The sequence below is a fragment of the Ambystoma mexicanum genome, chromosome 1q (genome assembly GCF_040938575.1).
Source record: "Ambystoma mexicanum isolate Mex_15411 chromosome 1q, UKY_AmexF1_1, whole genome shotgun sequence".
Classification (NCBI taxonomy): domain Eukaryota; kingdom Metazoa; phylum Chordata; class Amphibia; order Caudata; family Ambystomatidae; genus Ambystoma; species Ambystoma mexicanum.
The window spans coordinates 834618105-834643459 of record NC_090922.1 but is presented as its reverse complement, the minus strand read 5'-3'; the positions used below and the strand labels follow the sequence as shown (position 1 = coordinate 834643459).

Sequence of the window (25355 nt, the reverse complement as noted above, 5' to 3'; positions counted from 1 at the left end):
CGCCTATGATTGATGGGTTTACTGCATGGGCATGGAATTACGCTCACAGTAAATCTGTCAAGGATCCCTATGGAGTCTAATGGACCAGAAATGGTGATTTACACTGCCAGACCAACACTAATAAGTGGTGGTAAAATGGTAAACAATTTGGGTGGTAAACGAGCAGATTTTCGCGAAGAATGCCGAAAATATAACGGCACATTTTGGAGATTTGCTACGTGCAGCAGCACGCCTGCCTGGGCCTTTCTTTATTACAGTCCGTGGCCGAAGGCCCTTGGGCCACGGACCGTGGGTAAACAAAGGCCCCAGGCGGGCCCCTGCCTCGGTTCAGGTACCGGGCCGTGGGGGTGGCCAGGTACTGGCGAGCAAGGTGCGTTGTGCATCTCACGCAACACCTGTCCTGGTGCCTGCCTGCACTCAGAGTCAGAGCTTTCCCAAGGCGGGGAGCAGGCCGGCCGCTGTTGAAAGGGCACTGTGATTTGTGCAGACATATGCTGTGCACGCTCTTCAGACAGCAGCTGCTCCTGCTCGCCTACCTACACATGGCATAATGATACCTGGCGCACCGCATCTCCTGCGCCCTCTCCTTTCAGGTGCCAGAGCCACCAATCATGATGGATTTAATGTCAAGTTCAAACAGATGCACGCTTGTTCCGAAAGCACACAGTCCCTGCCCCCGCCCCCACATAGAAATGCAGTTGGGATACAAGGGACCCCATATGCTAGGCGGAAGGTGCATATATGGCCCCCCTTTGTGCGCGCCAGACAATATTTTGTTCTCCTAGCAGGAGCAGACAGCGCCAAGCGTAGCTCAGGACGTGTCCTTCCATATATATCTTTCACCCTTTATGAGCCCACGGGGAGTCTTGTGTCCCCCCCACCCCCCATGAAGTGCTCACCCACTGCAGCGGACTGGGGGAGACGCTTTTCAGTCTGGAAAAGGAGGAGCCCGTGGTAGCGAGTTAATCACAGGCAGATGCCAGATTTTTCTAGTGCACTCGGCAGCCCCCTTGGAGACCTGGCCTGGGTGAGACGCAAGCCCTCAGGCCTCTGGTCCTCGTCTTGCCAAGCAGTAGCCGGCTGCCGTTCTCTACCCCTACCCTCACTATTTCGCAAAGCCCCCTGGATTGTCCAGGAGCCCACTCTGCCATGGGCACGAATGTTTAGTGGGCTGCGTTTTGGAAGTCTGAAGGCCCCAAGTTGCCTACACGGCAGTCAGCAGCACTGAAGACGTGTAGGCCGGCCCTGGCCTACACGTCGTTCAGTGCTGACTAGGGCCGTGGTGTTACACTCCCCGTCCCCGGGCCCAAACACAACAATTAACAAACAAAACTTTCATCCACTTACCGCCAGCAAGCTCGTGGACCAGGCCGTCTCTGGTCTGGAAAGGGCAGGGCAGAAGCTCAGCTCGTGTCGTAGTTGACGAATGAATCATCAGGGGGAGAGACGTGTGAAGGTGGCGCAGGCGCACGCACACACCCTGCACCGGTAGATACAGTAATGTCATTGGCTGTTTGCCAGCCGATGCAAGGGTTGTCATTGGCTGACAAACAGCCAATGACAGTACTGTATCCATGCAGGAGGGAGGGAATTTCATTATCTTCAGTGCGCTGTTTGCGCACATTATATACTGGCGGGGCCACACCCAAAGCGCCCCGCCAGCCTACTAATTAAAGGGGTTTGCGTAGAGTGCGTGGAGCTACGAGCTCCACGCACTCTACTATTGAAGAAAACAGAGTAAAATGGGACGCGCCCCGCTGTGAAAGCGGGGCCGGCCCTTAGTTCAGTTCACTGACTGTATTGTTGCCACAGCGCCCCCGCGCTGTTGGCAAAGGAAATGCTGCTGCAATTTGAGATGATTTCGGAACTAGATTCTTCTGAATGTCTTTAGAGTTTACTGCTTCTGCTCTTTCTGGGGGGCGGCGCCCGGCCGCCCTATGATAGCAGCCGCCACTGGTGGGTACTGCTATGTATTCTTTATTCATGAGCATGTGAATCCATGCCAGACCCCATGCTGGTGAAGGAACAAGTTACTTACCTGTAACTGTTGTTCTCCAGCATGGGTCTGGCATGGATTCACATGCGAACCCTCCCGCCTACCCCTCTGCGGCTCTTCACTTGGTCATACTGCCATTTCACGTGCTTCCAAATCTGAAGATGGCTGCCAGAGGCGGGGCTTAGCTAGAGGGCAGTCATTGGCTGTGGTCAGTATCGCAGAGATCAGTGATTGGTTACTACTACGAAAGACAGATCAGAAACGAAACTGATACTGGTTTTTTCTTTACCGAGGATTCCCAGCCTGACGACGGGGAATATTCATGAGCATGTGAATCCATGCCAGACCCATGCTGGAGAACAACAGTTACAGGTAAGTAACTTGTTCCTTCCACCATCTTGGAAAACGACCATAGTCGTGCCAATTTACAAGAAGGGCGAAAAGGAAGACCCAAAAAACTACAGGCCCATCGCCCTCCTCGATTGTATTGGAAAAGTGTTTGGATCTCTCGTGTTGAGAGAATTTAACAACTGGGTCAAAACGGCAGGCTGTCAAGACTATCTACAAACAGGCTTCAAAAAAGGATTGGGTACCGCAGCCAATATACTGTTGCTTAGCGCGCTCAAAGGGAGGGTGCTGGAGGGTGGACCTCGACTCTACCTCTCCTTCCTCGATTTAACCCAGGCGTTCGATAAAGTAGAGCGTCCACGACTCTGGCAGAAACTCGAAGCCTGGGGATGCCCCACCCCGATTTTGGAGCCGATTAAAGCCCTGTACACTGGCACTACCATGCAAGTGAGACTCAAATAACAAGGCCTCTTAGCCCCAGCAATTCCAACGGACAGAGGGGTGAAACAGGGTTGTCCACTTGCCCCGGCCCTATTCATCTCTTTCTTGGGGGACTTGCAAACCTCGTTCCAAGACGTCCACTGTTTCCCACCGAAGTTGGGAAACGCTCATGTCAACAGAATTTTATATGCGGATGACCTGGTTCTCCTGGACCACACCCTTGTGGGTCTGCAACGTCAGGTGCAGAAACTTTCGGAATACATGATTGATAACAAACTAGAGATTAATGAAAAAAAGACTAAATTCATGATCTTGTCCACAAAACCAAAGAAGCTAGAAAAAAACGCTTTGTTTTTGGGAAAGCAGCGGGTCGAAAAAGTCTCCGAATTCAGATACCTTGGAGTGATTCTTGACTGTTCTAGAAATGACCTGGCAATGCAAGCTCATCTTAAAGTGACAACAAAAAAGCTGATTGCTCAAGCCAAAGCAATCAACAGGAAATGTGGACGTTTTTCGCTAATTCCTGTGGTAGATTTCTACAAAAAAAAGGTAATTCCCACCTTGACTTACGGTGCTGACGCACTCCCGAACCTACCCATCACCCTGTGGCCGAGCTTGGAAGCGTTGTTTTGGAGAGGGAGATTGGGACTGCCCAATTCCACCTCGATCACCATAATAAGGAAAGAACTCAGCCTCCTATCTCTTGGGGGATCAGTGAAATCTATCGCAAGTCCAGAATGGCGTCGGACGTTTCCATCTTCAACTTAATCAAGAAAGAATGCGACAACGGCCAAAGTAAAATACTAAACCACTGGACAAAAGCAAATTTGGCTCTACTGGCGACCACAGAATGTGACGAAGAGACACTCTTCATAAACCCAACAAAAATCCCAAAAAAACTGAAAGAAATCGACTGGATTCAAACCAGTGAGGCAGCTTCAAAGAACAAACTGACACAGCACCTACCGCCCAACACTAGAAGATTCAATGAGTTACTACCATATATCAAATAGTTTCCTTCGAGACACGCCCGAGACCTAATTATGAGAGCACGACTGAACCTGCTTCGAACTAATGAAATCTTGGCAATCAGAGGGCTCTCTCCATTGAACAAGTGCCGATTCTGCAAAGCACCTGCAGTAACAGAGTCAATCCGGCACCTGCTTCTGACATGTTCCAGTACTGCCAGGATCAGAACAGTTTATCTGACAAGGATCCTTTCGGATCACATATTAAGTGACCAAGACGTATGTCGGTCTAGATTGATGGCCGGCGATAGACCCTCGTGGCAACTGGCCGCCTACAAAATGTTGGACTATATAAATACTGAACTTCTTAGCAGGCCAACGCCATTCTAATGGTGCCCAAAATGACCCTCGACGCTCCCGGGCCTCTCACATTCACCCTTCATCATCGGCTGCGTCTCCTACCTCCCTCCTTTTGCAGTCTTCTTTTTGGCTTCTATCTTCACACTGCAACAGCATAGACTGAAAATCAAATGTCTTCTTTTTGTAAAAATCTTATTGATTAAAACAAATTAAAAAAATATATATATATAATAAAATTATTTGTAAAGTAGACAAAACAGCATTTGGGTTACCAAACATGGATTGACTAGGAGACTTCCTTGAAACTATGTGACTGCAGCAATAAAATGCAGGCGGCATTCCCAGTAGAACAGTCCTATAACGGTGGCACTGCCCCCATATCACAGTACAGTCTCGTATGGAAAGGTACAGCCTTTTAATGCCGGTTATATAGTCCTCAGATAGAAGTCACACCCTCTAATGCCTATTTACTGCCATCATATGCCATGTGGGCTACCTTTGCACAGTTACAGTCTAATCTGAACCTTCACACTCCGCTTACCTTAAGTGACTGTGCCTCTTTGTCAGGATGCTTATAAGCTTGTGTGTGATGGGGTCCTCAGCCAATAATGCTGCCACAAAGTTAACATATGTCACAGACCTTCTATCACAGTAAACATAGTGCAATGTTTTATATAGCGCTGCATGACTGAGTACTTCAACTTTTAAGTGCTTTATTGACAGGTGTCATTAGTACCCAATTTAAGCCTATTCGACATGCACACATATTTGAGGCAAGTCCTTAACTCTGAAATATCTCACCTTCTGGGATCGGAAGCTGAACTGTTTCTTCAGAGCACTGTTTTTTTTGTAACCTGGTTCATGAAGCTTAAGAAATTGTATTGAATATTTGTTACTGAATCATTTTAAAGAAAGATCTTTATTTTCATCGACACGCTACCTTACTGAATTAGTTTTCAATATGACTAAATCCCAGCCATCTGATGGTGTCTGTCCCATGTCAGGTGTTAATGCTTTACCCCGTTCTTGGTTTTCCCTTTGTATTCTGGCACATTGGATTGTATCTATTATAAACGCACAACTACATACTACTGCTGTGGGGCACATTGACAGCCTTTAGATTGTTTGTTCCATATCCAAGAGGTTTGAGTACCCACGTTTGAGTGAAAATTATAAAGATGACAAACCCCCATATTAGTGTATCAAGCATTTTGCACAATATTGCTGTTTTTTTATAGATGGGTTTGAGGGCAAATTCTTTTAGTTTTTCGTTCAACTGTATACCACAGGGATCCCCACATTTCTAACTACCTTGATTTTCTTGGACTAGGGACAGCAGATGCCCTGCAAGGGGTAGTAGGAAGGAGGCTAACGGGGGTAACACCATTGCCCTGGGCAGCCCCCTAAATACGTGCATGCCCCTTATGATGGGCAGCACATGCATGCCTAATCTATTTCCTTGATTCTTTTTTGTTTCTTTTGTCCCCATTTTTTTATGATGGAAAACAGCCGTAAAATAACACTGCCTTTTTGTCAAGGAATTGAGAAAAAAAAACAATGAGCAAGTTTTCTCTTTGTTTTTTTAAAAGTGCTCCAGAATATCATAGGTGAGCAGAGATATTTCATCTTTGATTTTAATGAAGATATGGCCAAGTAGAAGTTCAAGTAATTAACATGTCCTTCGGGTATGTAAAGTTCACTTTACAGTAGGTGGCCTAGCAAGAAATAGTTGGCAACAATGTAATCATCTACATCACTTCTTTTGTTCACAATATACTGGTTAAAAAAATCACAAAGTGTTTTGAGTCAGCTGTAAGCAGAGCCTTTTAAGTCTCTGCATTTACATTGCACAAGTCAGAAAGCACTTTTTATTTGTGTACAAATACGTTCTGAGCTACCTATTGTTTTGGGGGTAGAGCCCCTCAAAAGAAAACAGAGTGCATCCACAGATCAGTATATATTTTAATCCATCAAGGAAAGTTAGCCATAACACAGCATTCTGCCTCGAGAAGATAAATATCCGCCCTCTATAACATTTGAAATGCTTGTCCACATTATCTGTAGGTCGAAAACTTGGATTATGCCCAACTCATTCTGACATATTGTTTAGGCCTTGCTAGTGAACAACATTTGTGGCTGTTCTACGCTGTAAGTCACACCCTGGCCTCTCTTTCTAGATTTCATGCTTTAAATTAAGTCCCCGTTCCTAGCACTAAAAGTGCTGGTACGGAACAATAGCTAAACACTGTAACTACCCGTCTACCGTTCAACTGTTTTATCACAAATGGTTGGTGAGTGGGTTTGGGCAGTACCTGTGATTGGGTTTAGCAGGCAGTTGGCATGGCTCTGAGTGGATCATTTAGAAGGATATTCAACCTCCTCCGGTACTGCCCATGCAATGTGCATCCCATTCACATGGCTGAAGAATAAAGAGCACTAAAGTGAGTAACGTTTACTTTTTGTCTCTTCTTCTTCCAAGTCATATGATGAATTCATCAAGAGGACTGAAGCAGAGCTGAGCCGAGATCTGGAGGCTACACCTTCTGCAAAACCACAAATAAAAACACCATCTTCAACGACTGAGAAACTGAAGCTGAAAGCTCATCAACTACAAAGGTACTTTTGCATTTTTTTATTGGAATATTTTAAAGTCGAATCTACAGGCATTACCAATGTAAGTCTTTCAACTATGCAACCTCTCAAACCATGATCTCATAACATTTCCCAAAAGCTTCCAAATGCAACCAGTTTTAAGCATGACACATTTTCTTACCTGAGCTCTATAGTCACTGTGCACAAACAGAGCACAAACCCTGAAGTTCAAGGACAACTTGGCCAAATCCTCCTGGAACACCTTCCAACAATATATTCTTACCATCTTCATACGCACACCACCAATTCCTAGCCCTCATCCCTAAACTAGTGCCTATGCCCCCTAACACAGTCCCAAAACGCCAACAAATCCTAATGCCTCAAAGCTTCAGCGACTACCAAACCATCAAAACACCAGAAAATGTCAGTTCTAAAATGCTGTAAAGATAGTTTAGCACTTATCACAGAGGTATGTGTGCAACCTATAATACAATTTTCCATTATTGTCAGGTTTGATGACTCTGCTGTTCAGTACTGTGGTTGTGGCCTCCTTTTTTTTTTTTTTTTTTTTTTTTTGTTGTTCTGAGGAGCAAAACGAATCTGACATGACACTCTTTACACATATGTGGTATAATTGTTAAAACTGAAAAATAACAGGGGGCGTGACAAAGATGTCAGGCTGAGCAGATGCATCTACCCCCGCAAGGGAGATATACAGTATTAATACATGCTTCATTTACAGAGGCTGTGTACAGCTAGGAAACTTTCTGTGGCTGGCGTGGACATCTCAATTCATCCGACAAAGGAGCTCTGAGGCGCCTAGTGCACCCGGTGCTTGTGCGGAGAAGAGGAGAGCAAGGAGCACGGTCAGCGAAATATGACAGCCATGGTGGATGGCATGGGATGATTGCTCTCCCAGTGAGATCAGGGAGCAGTGGCAGAGCTGAACACCTCCGGCATGGACAGCAGAAGGTCCTGGGGACCAGCAGTGGTGTAGAGGCCGCCGGCGGGCACTGCCAGAAAGAGAGCAGCCTCCAGGAGGCGTTGAGCAGCTGCTGCGGGGGCACAGCCCCAGAATATATGCAGAGGAAGCTGTGGGAAAAGTGAAGCAGGAGGCCTTGTGGGATGCTGGGCGGCTGTTGTAGAGCAGGCAGGCCGGTTGGGGATCCCGACGAATGAAGAACAGGATGGACAGCTGGCCTCAGAGAAGCTAGCGGCAGACGGGAGCCAGGAGGGAAGTGCATAACCAAAGGCACTACGTTGAAGAGGCGGCTATGGAGCGTGTAGTGCTAGCGGAATGGCAGACTCAGAGGCAATCCCCAGGTACGCTGTTGAAGGAGAGTGGAGATGGGTCCCCACCAGGAAAGCATGGTTGGCTGATGGTGAACACCAGAAGAGTCTGCTTCTTCCAGACTCATAGGAGTGGCTACTGTGAAGGTATCATGAAGTAAGAGACAGACAACAGATTCCCTTTCTTAACCAAAAGGACTTTATTTTATATGCCACGATAGATTAAGACCTAATTAGCCGTATGCTAAGGTGGGATTTCACTACCTAAAGAAAATAAGGATAGTCTGTGCCAGTAAGTCCAACTTAAATGTCTGTCTGTGTCCAAAACCTATACTTGCCATCACAACTAAAGATACACAATGTGTAGGGATGGCAGCAGCAAAAGAAACAGTGTTCAAAATAAAGTTCTTAGCTTCTTCCAGTTCAGGCTTGTTTCAGCTTCTCCAAGTTCAAAATAGTTCCACAAAAAGTACTCAGGTTTTCCTTCCTCAAGTTCAACACAATTCCACACTGTTCAAGTCTCTTGATTTCCATCAATATTGTCAGCTTCACTTTATACACCTTTTGATTCATACCAATTGAAACAGATACTTACTTTCCCTTCAGCACTTGTGTCACACAACCTTTATCTTTGGACTTCTCTTGGCTCTTCCCAAGTCGGGCTACTCTGTCTAGGCACAGTTGTCCGATCACATGGTCCACCCATTACACATCACGCAACCGATAACCCTTGGCACTTTGTGATGCTCTTAGTTCTTGTTTAACACTGGTTTTCCACCTAGCACCAGTGTCAGTACTTAACATGTGCTGTAGTTTCTCTTTGGCAGTCTTTGGGGCTTGGCCACTACTTATGTATTGGCAGTCTTTTTGCTTTGCCACAACTTACATTCACCTTATTCTGGGGCATACATCTTCTTCCACCACCTTGCTTTCACCTTGCCCCTCTTAGTTGCAACAACTTGCCTTTCATTTACTTCATAAGTATTCATGACAGCTTTCACTTTCGTTCTCAATACTTTTTAGCAAGTTTAATTTCTCCAGCATTGGATCTTTCATGGATTCACATGCTTAGAATATTCCCTGTCATCAGGCTGGGAACCCTTGGTATATTTATAAAGACGTTTCCTATAGGAACATTCTTTGACACTTCTGTGTCCTATCTACGTCGTTTTCGGGCTGCATACGCCTGACCCAATAAGACGTAGGGGTATAAATAGCCCTGCCCCGCGGCCCCCTTCAGATTTCAACCGTCTCCAAAGTAGCGGGAGCACCTCGTGTTTGTTTCTACTTATGTACAAGGTTGAATTCTACTCTTGAGAGTTTTTTCATAAAAATGTCTGGAAAGGCGTTGTTCCGTCCGTGTGCCACATGCGGACAGAAAAAAGTCTATGAAGGAGATGGGCATGTGGATTGCTTGTACTGTCTACACCCACATCACTCGGTTGACAGTTGTGAGATCTGCAAAGGTTTCTCACAGAAGACACAAAAGGATCGGAATAGACGTCTGGTGACGTGGCTAAATTAAGGAACCTATCCTTCATCGGAGGATCCTCCATCGCCGGTCGGTGTCGGCAGAGCCTCCGCCAAAGAAACCGCGATCTATGGAAAAACGCCCCTCAGAAAAACACCAGGCGAAAGAGTCCTCGTCGAAACGTGGGCAGGATCGCCATCAAGGAAACTCTTCTTATTCATCTTCGTCGAAAAAAGGGAAAGATCCTTTGAAGACCTCCTCCTCAGGAGACCATCACAGGTCGTCCTCGAGTAGATACTCGACAAGGCATAAATCTGGCTAAAAAAAGGCAGGATCGCCAAAGGAAGCTGCGTCACAGCCAACACCATCGTCGACTGAGACTCCGTCATTGCCGAGATCGATACCGTCGACCCAGGTAACACCTGTTGTGGCCCTGGTGAATACGACAGCGACGATAGACGTCTCCGCATTGACATTGTCAACGGTGGAATCTCCAAGGGCGTGGCAGCCGGAGGTGTATGATGCGGTTCTGCCAGAGACCTTACTACAGCCGGAGGCGGCCTTCTCAATATCATCTATAGAGGAGGATCGAGAGCAGATTGTTGGTCCAGCAGATCTAGGATTGCAAGGGATTGGTTTGTCGACGATTTTGGGGGGGCTCAGTATCCCCATTTCATCGTCGTCTTTATTGAACCGTCAATCTGTATTATCCTTGCAAGTGTTGTCCACGCTACAGTCTCTTCTGAAGCAGTTGGATGAGAGGTTACCCCTCGTAGGCGCACCTTCGGGGATTCGGGCGAGGCCTGCCGGCGACAATCCGGGTCCTTCTACGCGGTTCACGGAGAATCCAACCTCCCATCCGGTTAATGAGGAACCACCACGCTCATACCTGGAGGAAGGGGAGTTACAAGATTCAGAGTCAGAACCTAGAGACTCTTTTTTTCAGAAGTTTCCTCATCCCCTTCGAGGGATCCTACATGGGACTCGGAAGTGGAAATGGAAGCACCTAGAAGCCCGGCTCAACCGTCACCGCCGGACGACATCGGCCCTTTTACCGCGATGATGGGCAAAGCCTGTATTGAGTTTGGTCTGAGCCCTGAAGAAGAAAATGAGTGCTTCTTGTTCGACCATATTGGGAAAAGAAGGAAGTCAGTCTTCTCAGTTCCCATCTTGACCACGTCTGGCAAGAAGGTTTGAGGACCATGCGCCATCCGTTTTCAGAATCAGCAATGAAGGGCAGGTTGGAGAAGAAATTCAAAGCTCCAGACTTTACGCCTAAATGTTTGACCGTTCAACCGTGTCCAGAGTCGGTAGTGTCGGCAGCAGCAGCTAGGAAGGCCAGATCACAACACAAGTGTTCTACCCCTTCGGATAATGAGGCTAGAAGACAGGACGCGTTTGGCAAGAAGGTTCTATCCGTAGGAGCGACGACGGTTAAAGCAGCTAACACGCTGGCAATTATGGCAAGGTACGACAGGGAGATGTGGCATTGTTTGGCCCCTATCCTAGAACACCTTCCTGAGGAACATAGAAAGTCGGCCATGTTACTGGTCCGGGAGGGAGACGAGGTATCGAACCACTCGATTAACATCGCTGTGGACTTGGGGGAGTCCGGGTTCAAGCAAATAAACAACGGAGTGGTTTTAAGAAGGCAAGCCTGACTGAAATGTACTAACTTCAGACCGGAGGTCCAGTATAAGGTGCTCGATATGCCGTGTGAGGGTGACCAACTGTTCGGAGAGAAAGTGGACGAGGCCTTGAAAGGTATGAAAGAAGATATGACACGGCCAGGTCGCTAGGAGCCCTGCAAAGTGGAAGAGCTTTTCGATCCTTTCATACCTTCCGTGGAGCATCAGCAAATTCCTGCTTTACCGTATCTATTATCCATTACCAGTTCAAAGTACTTCCTTTCGGACTAAAGTCGTCTCCCAGGACGTTCACAAAGTGTTTGGCTCCAGTGGCAGCGTGGCTGCGAAGAAAAGGTCACCATGTTTACCCTTACCTGGACGATTGGCTGATAAGGGGCTTGTAGCCGAGCATAACACAGGCAAGCGGGGGCGTGGCTACGAGGGCCATGTAAGAGGACGTGATCTGGAGGAGCTCCCGAGATCCTGAAATGATCCGGGCGTAAAAGTGCGCAACGATTCAAAGTCGGTGTGTGAATGATTGGGCCACGCTTGGTGAACTTTTGGAAGGTGTAGGAAGAACGGCGGTAGAGATCTGTACGGAAAGGATAAGGAGCGCCGGAGACAAAAGACGACACAAAATGGCCGACCAATGTCCGGAACAAAGGAAGGAGCAGGCCACACGGTGATCAAGCGAAAGAGGCGTACTGGGTGCGCAGTTGTCATTTGTGCAGAACACAGGTCCTCTGGGTCATGTCGAATAGAACGGTGAGGCTGAAGGCGAAACAGCCCACCCTGGACGACTTTGCTAAGACGTCCCCTGGTCAAGACAATACCAAGAGCAAGGATAAGCCGCCTGCAGGCAGCATGACGACAACGGGCGCCAACGAAGAAGTCCTAGCTGCGATTGCAGACCTAAAGGCGGCCTGGGAATCTAAACTCGAATTAGCCGTCACTGAACTGAAAACTGCACTGGACCTTAAGGTCGGAGTGGTGCAGGAGGATGTTAATCTACTCCGACAGGACGTCAGGGCCTTGGCGGAGCGCACGGAGTCCCTTGAGAAGGAAGTTAGCCCGAATACCGCGGATTCTGCCTCCCATAAGGCCCAATTGCATGCCCTGATGCAGAGAGTGGGCAACTTGGAGAGCAGAGCGGAGGTTGGCGGAAGGACGCGCCCGACGAAACAACATCCGCATCGTGGGCCTGCCGGAGGGATTGGAGGGCCACGATCCCACGGAGTTTATTGAGTCCATGCTACTGCAACAGATACCCAGAGGAGCCCTATCTCAAGGATTTGCGGTGGAAAGGGCACATAGAGCTCTAACAAGGAGGCCGCCGCCAGGAAACCCGCCTAGGCCGGTGATAGCCAAAATTCTTAATTACCGGGACCGGGAGAGAATATTGGAACACTTCCGCAAGGGAGGAACGATTATACGAGGAGCGGCAAACATCACGGCCTACCCGGACTATACCCTGTCTGTGCAGCGTAGCCGCATGAACTTTGGGACGGTAAAGCGGAGACTGAGAGAGGCGGGCCACAAATACATGTTACTGTATCCGGCAAAATTGAAAGTTAAACATAAACACAAAACTTTGTTTTTTGAGACCCCGGAGGATGCCATGGGATGGCTCGATGCGCAGGGATGTCCCCAGGAGTCAGAAGTTCGGACGGAGAGAGAGCACGGAAGAGATAAGTAATGCAAGAGGAAGGTGCCACAAGATGGCGCGGCACGGATCCGTGGGACTTGAATATAGTAATTTGCACAGCCTTCAGTAGAGAAGGTCAGACTATTGCACTAGATGTTATGAGCACTGTAATTATTATTGAAGTAATGGGCGCCTTACAGAGCGGATCTCTTTACCCCACAATAATCTTAGTTAAGTGGCCATTAGGGCGACTTCACCCTACTGAGCTCTGTGCATTGTTTGGTGCTTGCAGGGCTAGATGTGGGGGTGCCTGAGTTCCGAGAACAGAGCTGGGCAGCAGTTGGGGTGTGTGGTGTTGGGGAAGGAACTGGTGGAGGGCGGGGAGGGAAGTTGGGAATTTGTTGTGTACATAGTTATGGACAGTTTGAGCTGGTACAAGAAGCTACAAGTAAAGATGGAGAGCTGTGTCTGTATCACGTGGGCAAGGGGGATTCGCTATACGGAAGGCAAGAAGACACTCATGAGCCATGGGGGACCTTAAGATCGTAACATGGAATGTTAGGGGACTCAACAGTTACTTAAAGAGAAACAAAGTCATGATGTACTTGAAAAGACAGAAGATTGATATTGCGTTGTTGCAGGAAACACATTTGACCCGCAAAAATTGGAACTGGTGGAAAAGAAGTGGAGAGGCACTGTATTAGGCTCTCCGTATTCTGCCTACGCTAGGGGAGTGCTGGTCTGGGTGGCACCGCACGTTCCACTCCAATTTACACAAGAAGTGGTGGACACGGAGGGGAGGTTGGTCATATTAAAGGCTTTGGTGGAGAATAGAGAGGTGTGCATTATAAATACGTATGCCCCCAACCAAAATACTGCGGCATATTTTAGAACCCTGTGTACTCATCTGGGCGCGTGTATGGGAGGAGCGGTTATCTGGGGAGGGGATTTCAACTGCGTGCTCAACCCAAAGGCAGACAGATCTGATGATGAGATTGATAGGCCCACCCCAGCAGCCAGGGTATTGCAGACATTACTAGACGACTTCGGGTTGGCAGATGTTTGCAGGCTGAAACACCCTAATGAAGCACAGTACTCGCATTACTGCGCAGCAACTGCATACGAGACTTGATTACTTTTTTGCCACGCCAGATGTGGTGATAGAGACCACCCAAATAGAGTATAGAGCGAGGGTCCTGTCGGACCACTCGCCTCTGGTTCTGAGTTGGCAGTACTGCCGCCCCGGGGCGCGGATACCGACATGGCGCCTCCGGGCGGAGGCGCTCCGGGACCCGGTCTTCAGGGAAGATATCAGGGATGCGATCACACAGTACTTTGAGGTAAACAAAGGCAGCGTGGACTCAGCGTGCGTGCTCTGGGAAGCCTTTAAGGTGGTATTGCGGGGTGCTACTATTGCTAAATCAAAAGGCCTACAGGGTGGGGTCCTAACGGAGCTAGAGGAAGCGGAAGAGAAACTGGAACGGGAACGCAACAGGGCGGGAGGGGATGCAGAACTTGTACTCGAACTACAGCAGAGGTGTGCAGAGCTTTGGGAAAGGCTCTGCAACCTTAACTATAAGAAGTATGTTGAGAGGCAACATGCAGGTGGGGATAAAACTGGCCGCTTGTTGGCGTGGTTATATAAGAGCGAAACCCCCAGGCCCCCGATTAGGACAATAACTAGAGAAGACGGGGAGGTGGTTGACACCCAAGAGGGAGTCAACGAGGCATTCTTAGACTATTATAGGACATTATATGAGGACAGAAGAGGGGACAATCGAGAGGAGATTAGAGAAACTCTGAAAGACATGGAATTACCTAAGATTAGTGCTGAAGAAAGGGAGGAGTTGGATGCACCGATTACCTTAGAGGAATTGGAGGAGGTGGTGAAGCAGCTACCCACCTGTAAGACCCCGGGCGTGGACGGATTCCCTGGCGAGTTTTATAAAACATATAGAGAGGAAGTACTCCCCCCTATGCTAGAGATGCTCAATGAGTCTTTTGAGATGGGCCGGCTGCCGGAATCGCTTAGAGAAGCGTTAATTGTGCCGCTTCCTAAGCCCAACAAGCCAGGGCATAGCTGCGGCTCCTATAGGCCTTTGTCATTGTTGAACCAGGATATATATTGACGGCGGTCCTGGCAAAAAAGCTGCGTAGAGTTATTAGCAAACTGATACACCCGGACCAGACAGGTTATGTCCCCAGCAGAAATATAACCCACAACCATAGGCGACTTCACTGGGTGATTGAAGAGGGAAACAGGAGCGAGGGGGAAATGGCGGTGGTGTCCCTAGATGCAGTCAAAGCTTTTGACTCAGTGAGGTGGCCATGGCTGCTGGAGGCCCTGAAAGAATACGGGACAGGGCCGGGTTATGTAAGGTGGGCAAAATTACTATACAGTGAACCACTGGCCAGGGTGCGCACAGGATCGGTGATATCTGAGAGATGGCAACTCAGTAGGGGCACCAGACAAGGGTGCCCCTGGTCCCTGATGTTATACATTCTAGCCCTGGAGCCCCTGGCAGTGTAACTCAGACAACAATATGACATGGTTGGTATTGAGGTAGAGGGAGAGAAACATCTAATATCCTTGTATGCTGACGATTTACTACTATACTTGAAATATCCGGAGGAAAATCTTCAATATATTCTAGAGGTTATGGAAAGTTATGCAGAACTGTCCGGCATAGCGGTGAACGCCCAAAAATCGAGCATGTTCCCATTGGGGAGCTACAGAGGAGCCCCTCTGGAGCGGTTGCCAGTGTTGTCCGTACCATGGGCGGTTGATTCCTTCCGCTACCTCGGAATAGATGTGTACCATACGGTGGAGGAGGAACACTTGCATACTACTGAGGTTCGGATTTTTCCCACATCCACAAGTATGAAGTTTTGGGTGAAGTTGCCGCTGGCGATGATGGGACGGGGGGGCGATGCTCAAAATGGTGGTCCTGCCCAGGCTGTTACATTTCTTCAGTAATATACCATACTTGATACCCAAAAGGTTTTTTGTCAAACTGAATAGCATGTGCAGAGACTTCCTATGGCATGGCACTCGCAATAGAGTGGCGCTATGGAAGCTGCACAACTTCTATGACAGAGGGGGCATTAAGCTGCCAAATTCTGAGGCCTATTATGTAGCTGGTCAGTTGCAATATGTAACCAAATGGCTTTCTGATGAGGTAACTCCTGAATTTGGGCTGTTTGGACAGGACTGCACTCCGTTTTACCTAAAGGAGATTATCTGGGTGCCTAGACTTGAAATGAAAGAACGCCCGGGTATGATGTTGCTTGGGAAGATGTGGCGCAGAGTATGCCGACTGATGGAGAACCCGTACCCGTGTTCCCCATAGGTGCCGCTAATCGCCTTGGCTGGGGGAGACAACCAACTCAGAATGATAATCAGGACCTATTGGGAATCGGTCGGGCTGGTCACTTTGGGAGATGTATGGCAAGAGGGGATCATTAAGGATTTCGAAGAACTGGGAGAAGAGGCAGGCTTGCACAGAGGCCAATATGTCACGTTTCTTAGGCTAGTGCAGATTATTCGTAAAACCTGGCCAGAGACTGTACTGGCGGAGGAGCCAGACGTCATAATGGGAACAATATATGACATATCAGAAGGAGGGCACAAGATCTCTAGATTGTATGAGATGGTGATGACCCGGGTGGGGAAGGATTTGACTCATTTGAGGCTGGACTGGGAAGTGGAGGTGGGGGCACAGATGACCGATGGGATGTGGGAGCGTGCTATGGGATACCACAAGAAGGTGTCCAGAAACGCCAGATTGCAGCAGATACAGTTATACATAACGCATGACCCCGAAGAGAATATCTAAGTTTGTAAACGCAGGTAGACAAGCATGCCCAAAATGCGATGAAGAAGACGTTGATATGACACACATGTTCTGGTCTTGCCCAGTGATTGAAGGTTTTTTGGGGGGAAGTGGCACAAAAACTAGCAGATAAAGGGGTCACGCTCAACATAGATACGGCCTGGGCCTGCCTGGTGGGAGGGTTTCCCAGACCACGGAATACTAAACATGTTGGGAAACTGAGGGACCTGGCATGTGTGCTTGCAGAAAGGATTGCCACGGGTTTAGGTATGGTGGCGAGATTTGCAAAAATGGGTGGAGGCTGAAATGGTAGTATGGCAGGAGGCATGTAGCAAGTGCGGGGAAGAAGTGGTGGGTAACCTGATGGCATGGAGAGTGTTAATAACAGGACTGTTTGGCACAATAATGGATTCTGCAGCTTCGGAAGGAAGCGATACCCGGCCACACGCAGCAGATACAAAATGAGAAACGCAAACAAGCTCTTGAGGGGGGAGGGATTTGGGGAGCAGTAATGTGCATTAATTGATGTTCACGAGTCTGTTGTAAATAATGCTGCAAGTTTGGTTTGTATTGTTTTTGTTTTCAAAATAATAAAAACTTAAAAAAAAAAAACACAGGCAAGCCTAAAGGCCACCATGCAACTTCTGAAACATTTGGGGTTTGCGATCAACTTCAAGAAATCCTCGTTAACGCCCTCAAAGAACTTAGTATTTCTGGGTGCAGAGTTCCAAACTCAATCAGGGCTAGTGAAGCCCACCGTGGAAAGAATTCAGAAACTAACTCAAAAGGAAAAATAATGGAAAGTGGGCACCAGGGTGTCAGTCAGAAAATACATGTCACTGCTAGGGGCCTTGGCGCCCTGTATTCCATTGGTGAACAATTGCTGTCTCTTCATGAGACCGGTACAAGAGTTTCTGGCAGACCGATGGACCCAGAGTCGAGGCTTATGGTCAGACAAGTTGAGCATCAACAACGAACTTTTGCAGGCACTTCAGTGGTGACAGCTCTCGGACAATCTGACGAGGGGGATTCCCCTGCAGGAACCGGATTGTCAAGCGCCGGTGGTGACGGATGCATCGCTGAAAGGATGGAGAGCCCATCTACGGTCCCTGCAAGTTCAATGTCAATGGTCCCCAGCGGAGTCTACTCTTCGCATGAACGTGCTGGAGTGAAGGGCGGTACGTTGGGCTCTGAAGTCCCTTCTGCCGTGCATACGAGCATCGGTCGTCAGAATACTAACGGACAATACAACAACGATGTTCTATCTCAGGAAGCAATTGGGCACACGCTCCAGGGCACTCTCCAGTGAAGCTCAAGAAATATGGCATTGGGCCCTCGAACAGAATATGAGCATAATGGCTTTCCATCTTCCAGGGGTAAAGAATATACAAGCAGACTCAGCAGGGAAATGAATCAACTGCACGAATGGGAACTGGACGATAGTCAACTAGCAAACCTCTTCAGAAAATGGGGTCATCCATCCCTGGATCTGTTTGCAACCCGAGAGAACAAGTGCGCACGGTTCGCGAGCAGGGAGCCAAAGCCCGGATCGATGGGGGAGGCGTTCGCCTTCCTGTGTACGAACAAGTTCGCTTACGCGTTCCCTCCATTTCCACTCATCCGGCGGACACTCCAGTGGATTCACAAGTACCCATGTCGGGTAATTGTGGTGGTTGCATACTGGACGAGACAGTCGTGGTTCTCAGACCTAATACAACTGTCGATAGCAGAGCCAGTGAGGTTCCAGAAGATTCTGAACCTTCGTTCTCAAGACAAAGGAGCAGTGTGGCATCACGATCCAGACTCCCTCAACCTGACAGCTTGGCTCCTGACTTCTGGGTTCGGGGACTTGAACATTCCCTCAGAGTGTCGCTGAATTTTACAGGCGGCACAAGCTCTGTCCACGAACGCTTCATATACAGGTAAATGGAACAGGTGCTGTGTGTGGTGCAGGGATCACCAGGGGGTAGGACCCCTTAAACGTCGGAGCAGAACAGATTCTTCCATATTTGTTACACTTGGCAGAGCAAGGATTGGATTTTTCCTCCATTAAAGTTCATTTGGCGGCCATCTCGAGATTTACTCGAAAAAGACATTCAGCGCCTCTTTTCAGCGATCGACTGGTAAAACATTTCCTGAAAGGCCTGTTTCGGACTTTTCCGCCAGCTAAAAAGTTTCCACCAAACTGGAGTCTCAATCTAGTACTGTCAGCACAAATGAGGTCTCCGTTCAAGCCAATGTCATCGTTGTCATTGAAGTTTTTGTCATGGAAAATGGCCTTTTTAGTAGCCATTACGTCAGCAAGAAGGCTTTCGGAATTACAGGCATTGGTCATTGATCCGCCATACTTGTGGTTTTTCAAAGACAAGGTAGTATTAGCAACTAATCCTCACTTCGTTCCTAAAGTCCCGATGACATTCCACAAACATTCTTCTATTGTTCTACCAACATTCTTTGCAACAGCTTCTTCTGTGGCAGAGAAAACTCTCCACACGATGGATGTAAAAAGAGCTTTGAAGTTCTATCTCATTCGTACTCAAGGTTTTAGACGTTCAAGGCAACTGTTTGTAGCTTATGGACCTTCGGTGAAGGGAAAACCGATCTCGAAGCAAGGACTGGCCCGCTGGTTGTCGTCGCCTATTGCTTTTTGTCACTCTAAAGCAGGAAAGCCCTTGGAAAGACGCCCAAAAGCTCATTCAACAAGATCCACCTCGTCCTCTGGGGCGTTATGGTCTGGAATTCCATTGGTGGACATCTGTCAAGCAGCATCATGGCCGGTGCCGCACACATTTACTCAGCATTATTACCTAGAGCAACAGCATGCGGCAGATATGCAGATGGGACGGGCGATCCTTCGGCATCTGTTTCAGTAAGGTAAGCCCCACAAAGGGGTGTATACTCTTATCAATATGCCATATGTTTAGTTATTGTCAATGTACCTTGATGATTTTTTTTTTCGTATACCCAAATGCATATATGGCTTGGATAGTCTTGGTTTGCATTGCACACCTCCATGTTAGGGGTACTGCTGTATAATCTATTCTAAGCATGTGAATCCATGAAAGTTTCAATGCTGGAGAAGGGAGTAGTTTCTTACCTGTACTCCATTTCTCCAGCTTTGGTATCTCTCATGGATTCACATGCGCCCGCCGGCCTCCCCTGAATGCAAACTCTATATGTCCCCTCTACTTTAATGGTTAAAATCTGAAGGGGGCGGGGCTATTTATACCCCTACATCCTAGTGGGTCAGGCGTACGCAGCCCGAAAACAACATAGATAGGAGACAGAAGTGTCAACATTTTTTCCTATAGGAAACGTCTTTATAAATATACCGAGGTTCTAGACCTTGCGGAGATGTTGCCAATAAAACAGTGTCATCAGCATAAAATAACACTGGGGACTTGTCAACAGACAATTTCGGGCAATCCTTTTAATAGTTTATCTTTGATTTCTTGGATGTAAAGATTGAACAAGAGGGGGGCCAGTAAACAACCCTGCCTCACCCCCTTTACAACTCCAAAGGCTGTGGTATTTTCACCTCCTAGTCCATAGCGAACTGCAGCACTATTTCCAGAATAGAGGAGCCTAATGGTCCTGATCAGGTTAACCGGTACTTCACAGGTGATTAATATATTCCATAAAGCTTCCCTAGATACCGAATCAAAAGCTGTCCTCAGATCGGCGAAAGCTGCATATAGTTTCATTTTATTCAGTACAGTATATTTTTGGATCAGCGTGGAAAGTAAAAAACAGTGATCTATGGTTCCTCTAGTGTTACTCACCACTCCGAAATAGGCCGAAGATGCAGAGAAATGACCTCGGAGATGTTGGTGGTATAAGAATCGATATTCAGCCTTCCATCCCAGCTCCCCCGAGCACAAGACTCAGGCTTCCTCAAAGAGGGGCTCTTTTCCACAATGTACCTCTCTGCTGTTTCAGTTGGGACAGACAGAGGTGTCAATTGAATAAAAGAGCGGGGAGAACACACACCGCCAATACCAATGCTGCAAAGGAATACAAAGATATTAGACAGTGTTGAGATTTATGCAAGTGATTAGAACAGTTGAAGTAATTGGGCAACTACCTAGATAGATATTGGAGTGGAGCTTCCCCGGGTTGATCTACAAAGAATAACACAAATGAGTGGAAATGGTCTAAATCAATATAGGTTCCAACTATAGATATAGAGTTGATAACAACTGACCTGAGTAAGGATATATGAGGGAAAGGAGTCCAGGATTCTGAAGGCAACGACAGGAGAAAATAACAAACAGGGATGTTAGTATAGGGAAGTAGCCCCGAACGGCACGAGGGTCGCACTAGTGCCGGGTTGGTGCAGTTCAGGAAAGCGTTTATATGCACTTAGAAGCAATCTCACATGAAAGTCACTCAATGTTCCAGAATCCAACAGAAGACAATTATCCAAACAAGTCGTGGAGGTAACCAATAGCAGAGATGAGAATAGTCAATCAAGTATGTACCCGAGTACACGAGTATAGCTGAGTAGCTGTAGAAATGATCCGGATAGTAGACAGCAATTTGGTTCTGAGTGCAGAGCGGTAACCAAGAATAAGTACCGCAAGAGACAGAAGAGAGCCGGATCCAGTAGCGTTCCGAGTCCAACAACCAGACACTCACGACAAGAACAAAAGGAGGAGACGAGGCAATCCAAAAGTCAGGCAAAGGTCAAAACCAGGAGTTCAGATGAGGAATCGTGTAAGGAGACACGAAGAGGAAACGGACGAAACCGCATGTAGCTTGTAACGCTAATTAGCAGCAACGAGCCCCTTGGAAGACGGTGGTTTTATAGTCGTAAGAGGGGCGTGGCTTGCTGTACGTCTTCCACGTGTCAGGTGACCTGGAGTGCGTCGACGTTTGTACAGACGCCATGGTAGCCTGTACCTCGTCCATAGAGGAGCTCGCAAAGAATTCGTATTCTGCAAGGAGGCCTCCGAGGAAGCCTGAAGTGTAACACTAGTCAGTCTAAAACCACCCTGAAATTTGCTTATAATTTTATTGTTGTCAACCCACTCCTGTAGGTAGCTTAGGATGGTCTTTCGGAAATGTTTACCTGTATTGTCTAGGAGGGGTATCGGGCGGTAATTTTCAGTTATGCCTTCCCCCATTTTTTGTACAAGGATATTATCGTTGCTTTGCGCCAAGATGTGGGTATTTCACCAACTCTTGTCACGACATTCAATACCCTGCACAAAGCCGGAGACCAGATGGCCACCTCGTCCTTAAACAGGTCTGCCGGGATGAAGTCGGGCTCAGCAGCCTTGCTGCCCTTTTGGGAGGCAATTGCTTTTACCAGATCTCCTATAGTTATACACAACCTGACTTCCAGGGATGCCTTATCAAAAACTGAGCCTGTAGACATATTTATATCTATTTTCATATACAAACTTTCGAAATGGCATCTCCACTCTTCTGGGCCTATACAACAGTCTATTGTCTGGTCGCCTTTTAGATCTTTAGCTGTTACTAATTGCCAGAAGAGTGCAACATTCTTATTTTGTAAAGCCTCAGCCATACTTTCCCATTTGGATTTGACAGTCATTTTTCTTGGAAGTTAATATTTTTGTATATTGTAGCTGTGCCCTCTGTAACCTGCTTTTATCTATATTCCCCTTTGGCTCAATACAGGCTAACATTTTCTTTTTTGCTTCACGCTCCACACCATACCACTTATTCTTAAAGTTTTTTTTATGAATTGTACCCTTCGGGACTGAGATGTGGGTCCTTTAAACCCTCAAACGCTTCCAATACACATCTGTCACTAGACTCTGTTGCAAATGGATTGTAGGTTTGGGAAGATTGAGCAGTAGAGAGATGGCTTACCTTTCTGAACTAACACTTTTCCCCACTTAACTGTTTTGTGCGCATGGCCACCAATAGCTATAATTTGATCGTTTAGTACACCCCTAGGTCTAGCACTCCTTGGCCCTAGGCTTCTAAATCGTACACACAGGCTGTCATGGTCGCTCTCAGTTCTTGTCAGGACCTCAAACTCAAGTACACGCGAACAAGCAGCACTCGATACACAAATATAGTCAGTGAGAGATGATCGTTCAGGCCTTTAAAGGTCACTTTAGCAGGCTGGTCTTTATGAAATTGCCCGTTGCACGCTCTTAAATTTGAATTATATAGCAAACAGGCTGAGTCCGCTGCCAACCGATGTAGTCTCACAGGAGGTGAAACTATTACATCATGGATATCCCATGCTGTATCCTGGCCCTCCCAAAGATCTTCCAATAGAGCCACTGGTTCTAGTTGGAGGTTAAAATCGCCCCCTTCTAATATCAAACTATCTGCCCTTTTACCTGTTTGAAATCTCTCAAATGAAACCGGGTTTACATTCCTGTTTTAGACGATGGCCTATTATACACATTGAACATATCCAACAGGTCATTGTCCCCAACAAAAATGGAGAGCCATTGTAGGTCCTGCGAGCCCAGTTTTTGGTTCTCTACCCTCCAACCCAGATTGACATCCACCCAGATTATCTGGCCGCCACTGGGTCTACCCCTTGGCCCTTTTATGGCGGGAACACAGAATGTTTGATATCATATTTTTTTTTAAACGGGCTCAGTAGACCATGTCTCCTGTAACATTATTGCTTCTTTTTTTATTGAAAGTTGATTTAATCAAGTAAAACTTGATTTTTCAACATAAAATCTACATAACATATTTACATAACATATTTAAGGATAAGAAAATAAGAACACAATTCATAAACATATACATATACAAAATATTACATTATCAGCTGTGAATTAAAAAAACACAAAACAATTATATATATAATATTATTACACTAAAGGTTCTTATAAAAGTACACCAATTCATATCGCTCATGAGTCTGTTGAAACCTGCTATGTTCCAGGACACGAAGGAGCAGCAGCCTTTCATTTTATCCTGACAACTTCTCCCCACAACCTGTCAATTCACTTCCTCTAGATCACCTAATTGTCTGGCTTGTAGTGTTGTGTCTCTCATCTCCAAACTCTTATGCCTTAGTCGCGGTTTACCATTGTTCCCAAGAACTCGTGTTCCCAGTGCCCAGGATTCTCCCTTACCTCTAAATGTTGCAGATACTCTGGCGATCTTAACACTACTGCTGTGTTTCTCACAATCGTTGCCCTGCGATCTATACTTAGGAGGCCGTCGACTTGTGCCCATGATCTAAGTAACACCCGGATAAAATCAAAGTGAGCATTCAGTGTTCTGCCCCTCTTGCAAAACACTATATCATCTCTAGTAAGCGACAGACACCCTTTAGTGTGGTAGATCCAATGTATACACTTGTTCTTTAATCCGTACTGGTCCTCAAACTTTCCCTCGCCCATATGTGGAATATTGGACATTATAATTGAGGGATGTGTGTCTTTCCAGGTCAGATTTGGGTTATTCCTTATTAATTCTCTCTCGATTAAGTTTAGGCCGTTCCTCATTGGGCTCAAAAAGTTTGAGCCAGTCCTTGTTTGGGCCCCAAGTATGAAATTTGGACCATTCCTCATTGGTTTCCCATTTGCATGTCTCCCCGAGACTAATTAATTCAGGCCTGATAGAGGAAGAACCCTATCAACTTCCATTCTTTTCTGAGCCCATTCCCTATTTCTAGGGCCATTTGAGATGTTATAATTCCTTCCATTCCAGGAGTTGGTACGACCCGCGGTGGGCATCCCTCTTAAGTCTCTTACTTCAGGTTCTTTGATTTGAGTTGGGGTCACTCCGTAGTACGGACGGCTGATATGTCACATGCTGTCTTGCCATTTTCTACAACTCTCAAGTTGTCCAGCTTATTTTGTATCTCTTTCATTGCCACTGTAACCTCTTTCATCCATTCGCCTATTTTGGTAATGATGGTCTCTTCTACTACCTTTATTTGATCTATCAATGTTATACCCGGAGTGTTGTACTTCGAGGTATCTTTTGCACTCTCTATCTTACTTTGGTCCTCTTTCTGTATGCCCATTTTAATTGACTTAGGATGTCCAGCAGTCCTCTGCTTCTTTGGAGCTACCGGCTTCCCCCTTTTAGATATTGCTATCTTTTTACGACCTCCCTCCGTTATGCAGCCTCTTTTGGCTCTCGCTGCATTACCGGTTTTGGGTGGGATAACCAGAGGGGCCATATGTCTCGGCAAAAGAGCTGGCGTTGCCAAAGACCCATAACGGTCAGAGAGTGCTATTAAAGGAGCTACCTCATATACATCTAAATGCTCAGTTTTTTCCCTGCCTCGTTCAGTTAAGGGGTCGCAGGTTGTCTCCGACTGTACTTCGACTCCTTTGACAGGGACATCTACATTTATTCCTTGTAAAGCATTAGACAAATGATTATCTTGACAATGAATTTCAATAATATTGACATCTGTTTTTGGTGCTGTAGCATATTTCTTAACAGGGAAAAGGTAATCCACCCCCCTTCCTGCCCTGGCACATGTACCACCTCAAAAGGTGCTAACCTATCTAATTTGGCAGTGAATTCAGTTCCCTTAACCAGGTGCAGTGACTTGTGCCCTATGTACAACTGCAACACCCACTGGCCCCTGGGACAGGGTCTCTGCATTTTCTCTTCCCGCCCTCCCTCTCTTTAACATATGTACATTCTATACCATCCTGGTCAAGTAGGGGGGACTTCGATCTCAGACATTAGTACATTTACATCCTTTATCGGTTGCAATATTTTCAAAATGTTGTTTTTGCTGGCCCCCGTGGGGGGGGGTCACTCACTTCTGCTTTCCCTTTTTCCATTTGCCTGTGGATGTTGGGTTTAGCGGC

At 47.0% G+C, this 25355-nt stretch overlaps 1 protein-coding gene across 3 annotated transcripts in view; it reads left to right on the top strand.

Moving 5' to 3' along the window:
- CEP350 (centrosomal protein 350) overlaps positions 1 to 25355 on the top strand; it is a 2433119-nt gene that overhangs the window by 2143229 nt on the left and 264535 nt on the right. For all 3 annotated transcript variants that reach the window (XM_069641456.1, XM_069641455.1, XM_069641457.1), the window contains one exon: positions 6593 to 6729. In XM_069641456.1, coding sequence (XP_069497557.1) covers positions 6593 to 6729 — 137 coding nt within the window. The remainder of the gene's footprint in view (positions 1 to 6592; positions 6730 to 25355) is intronic.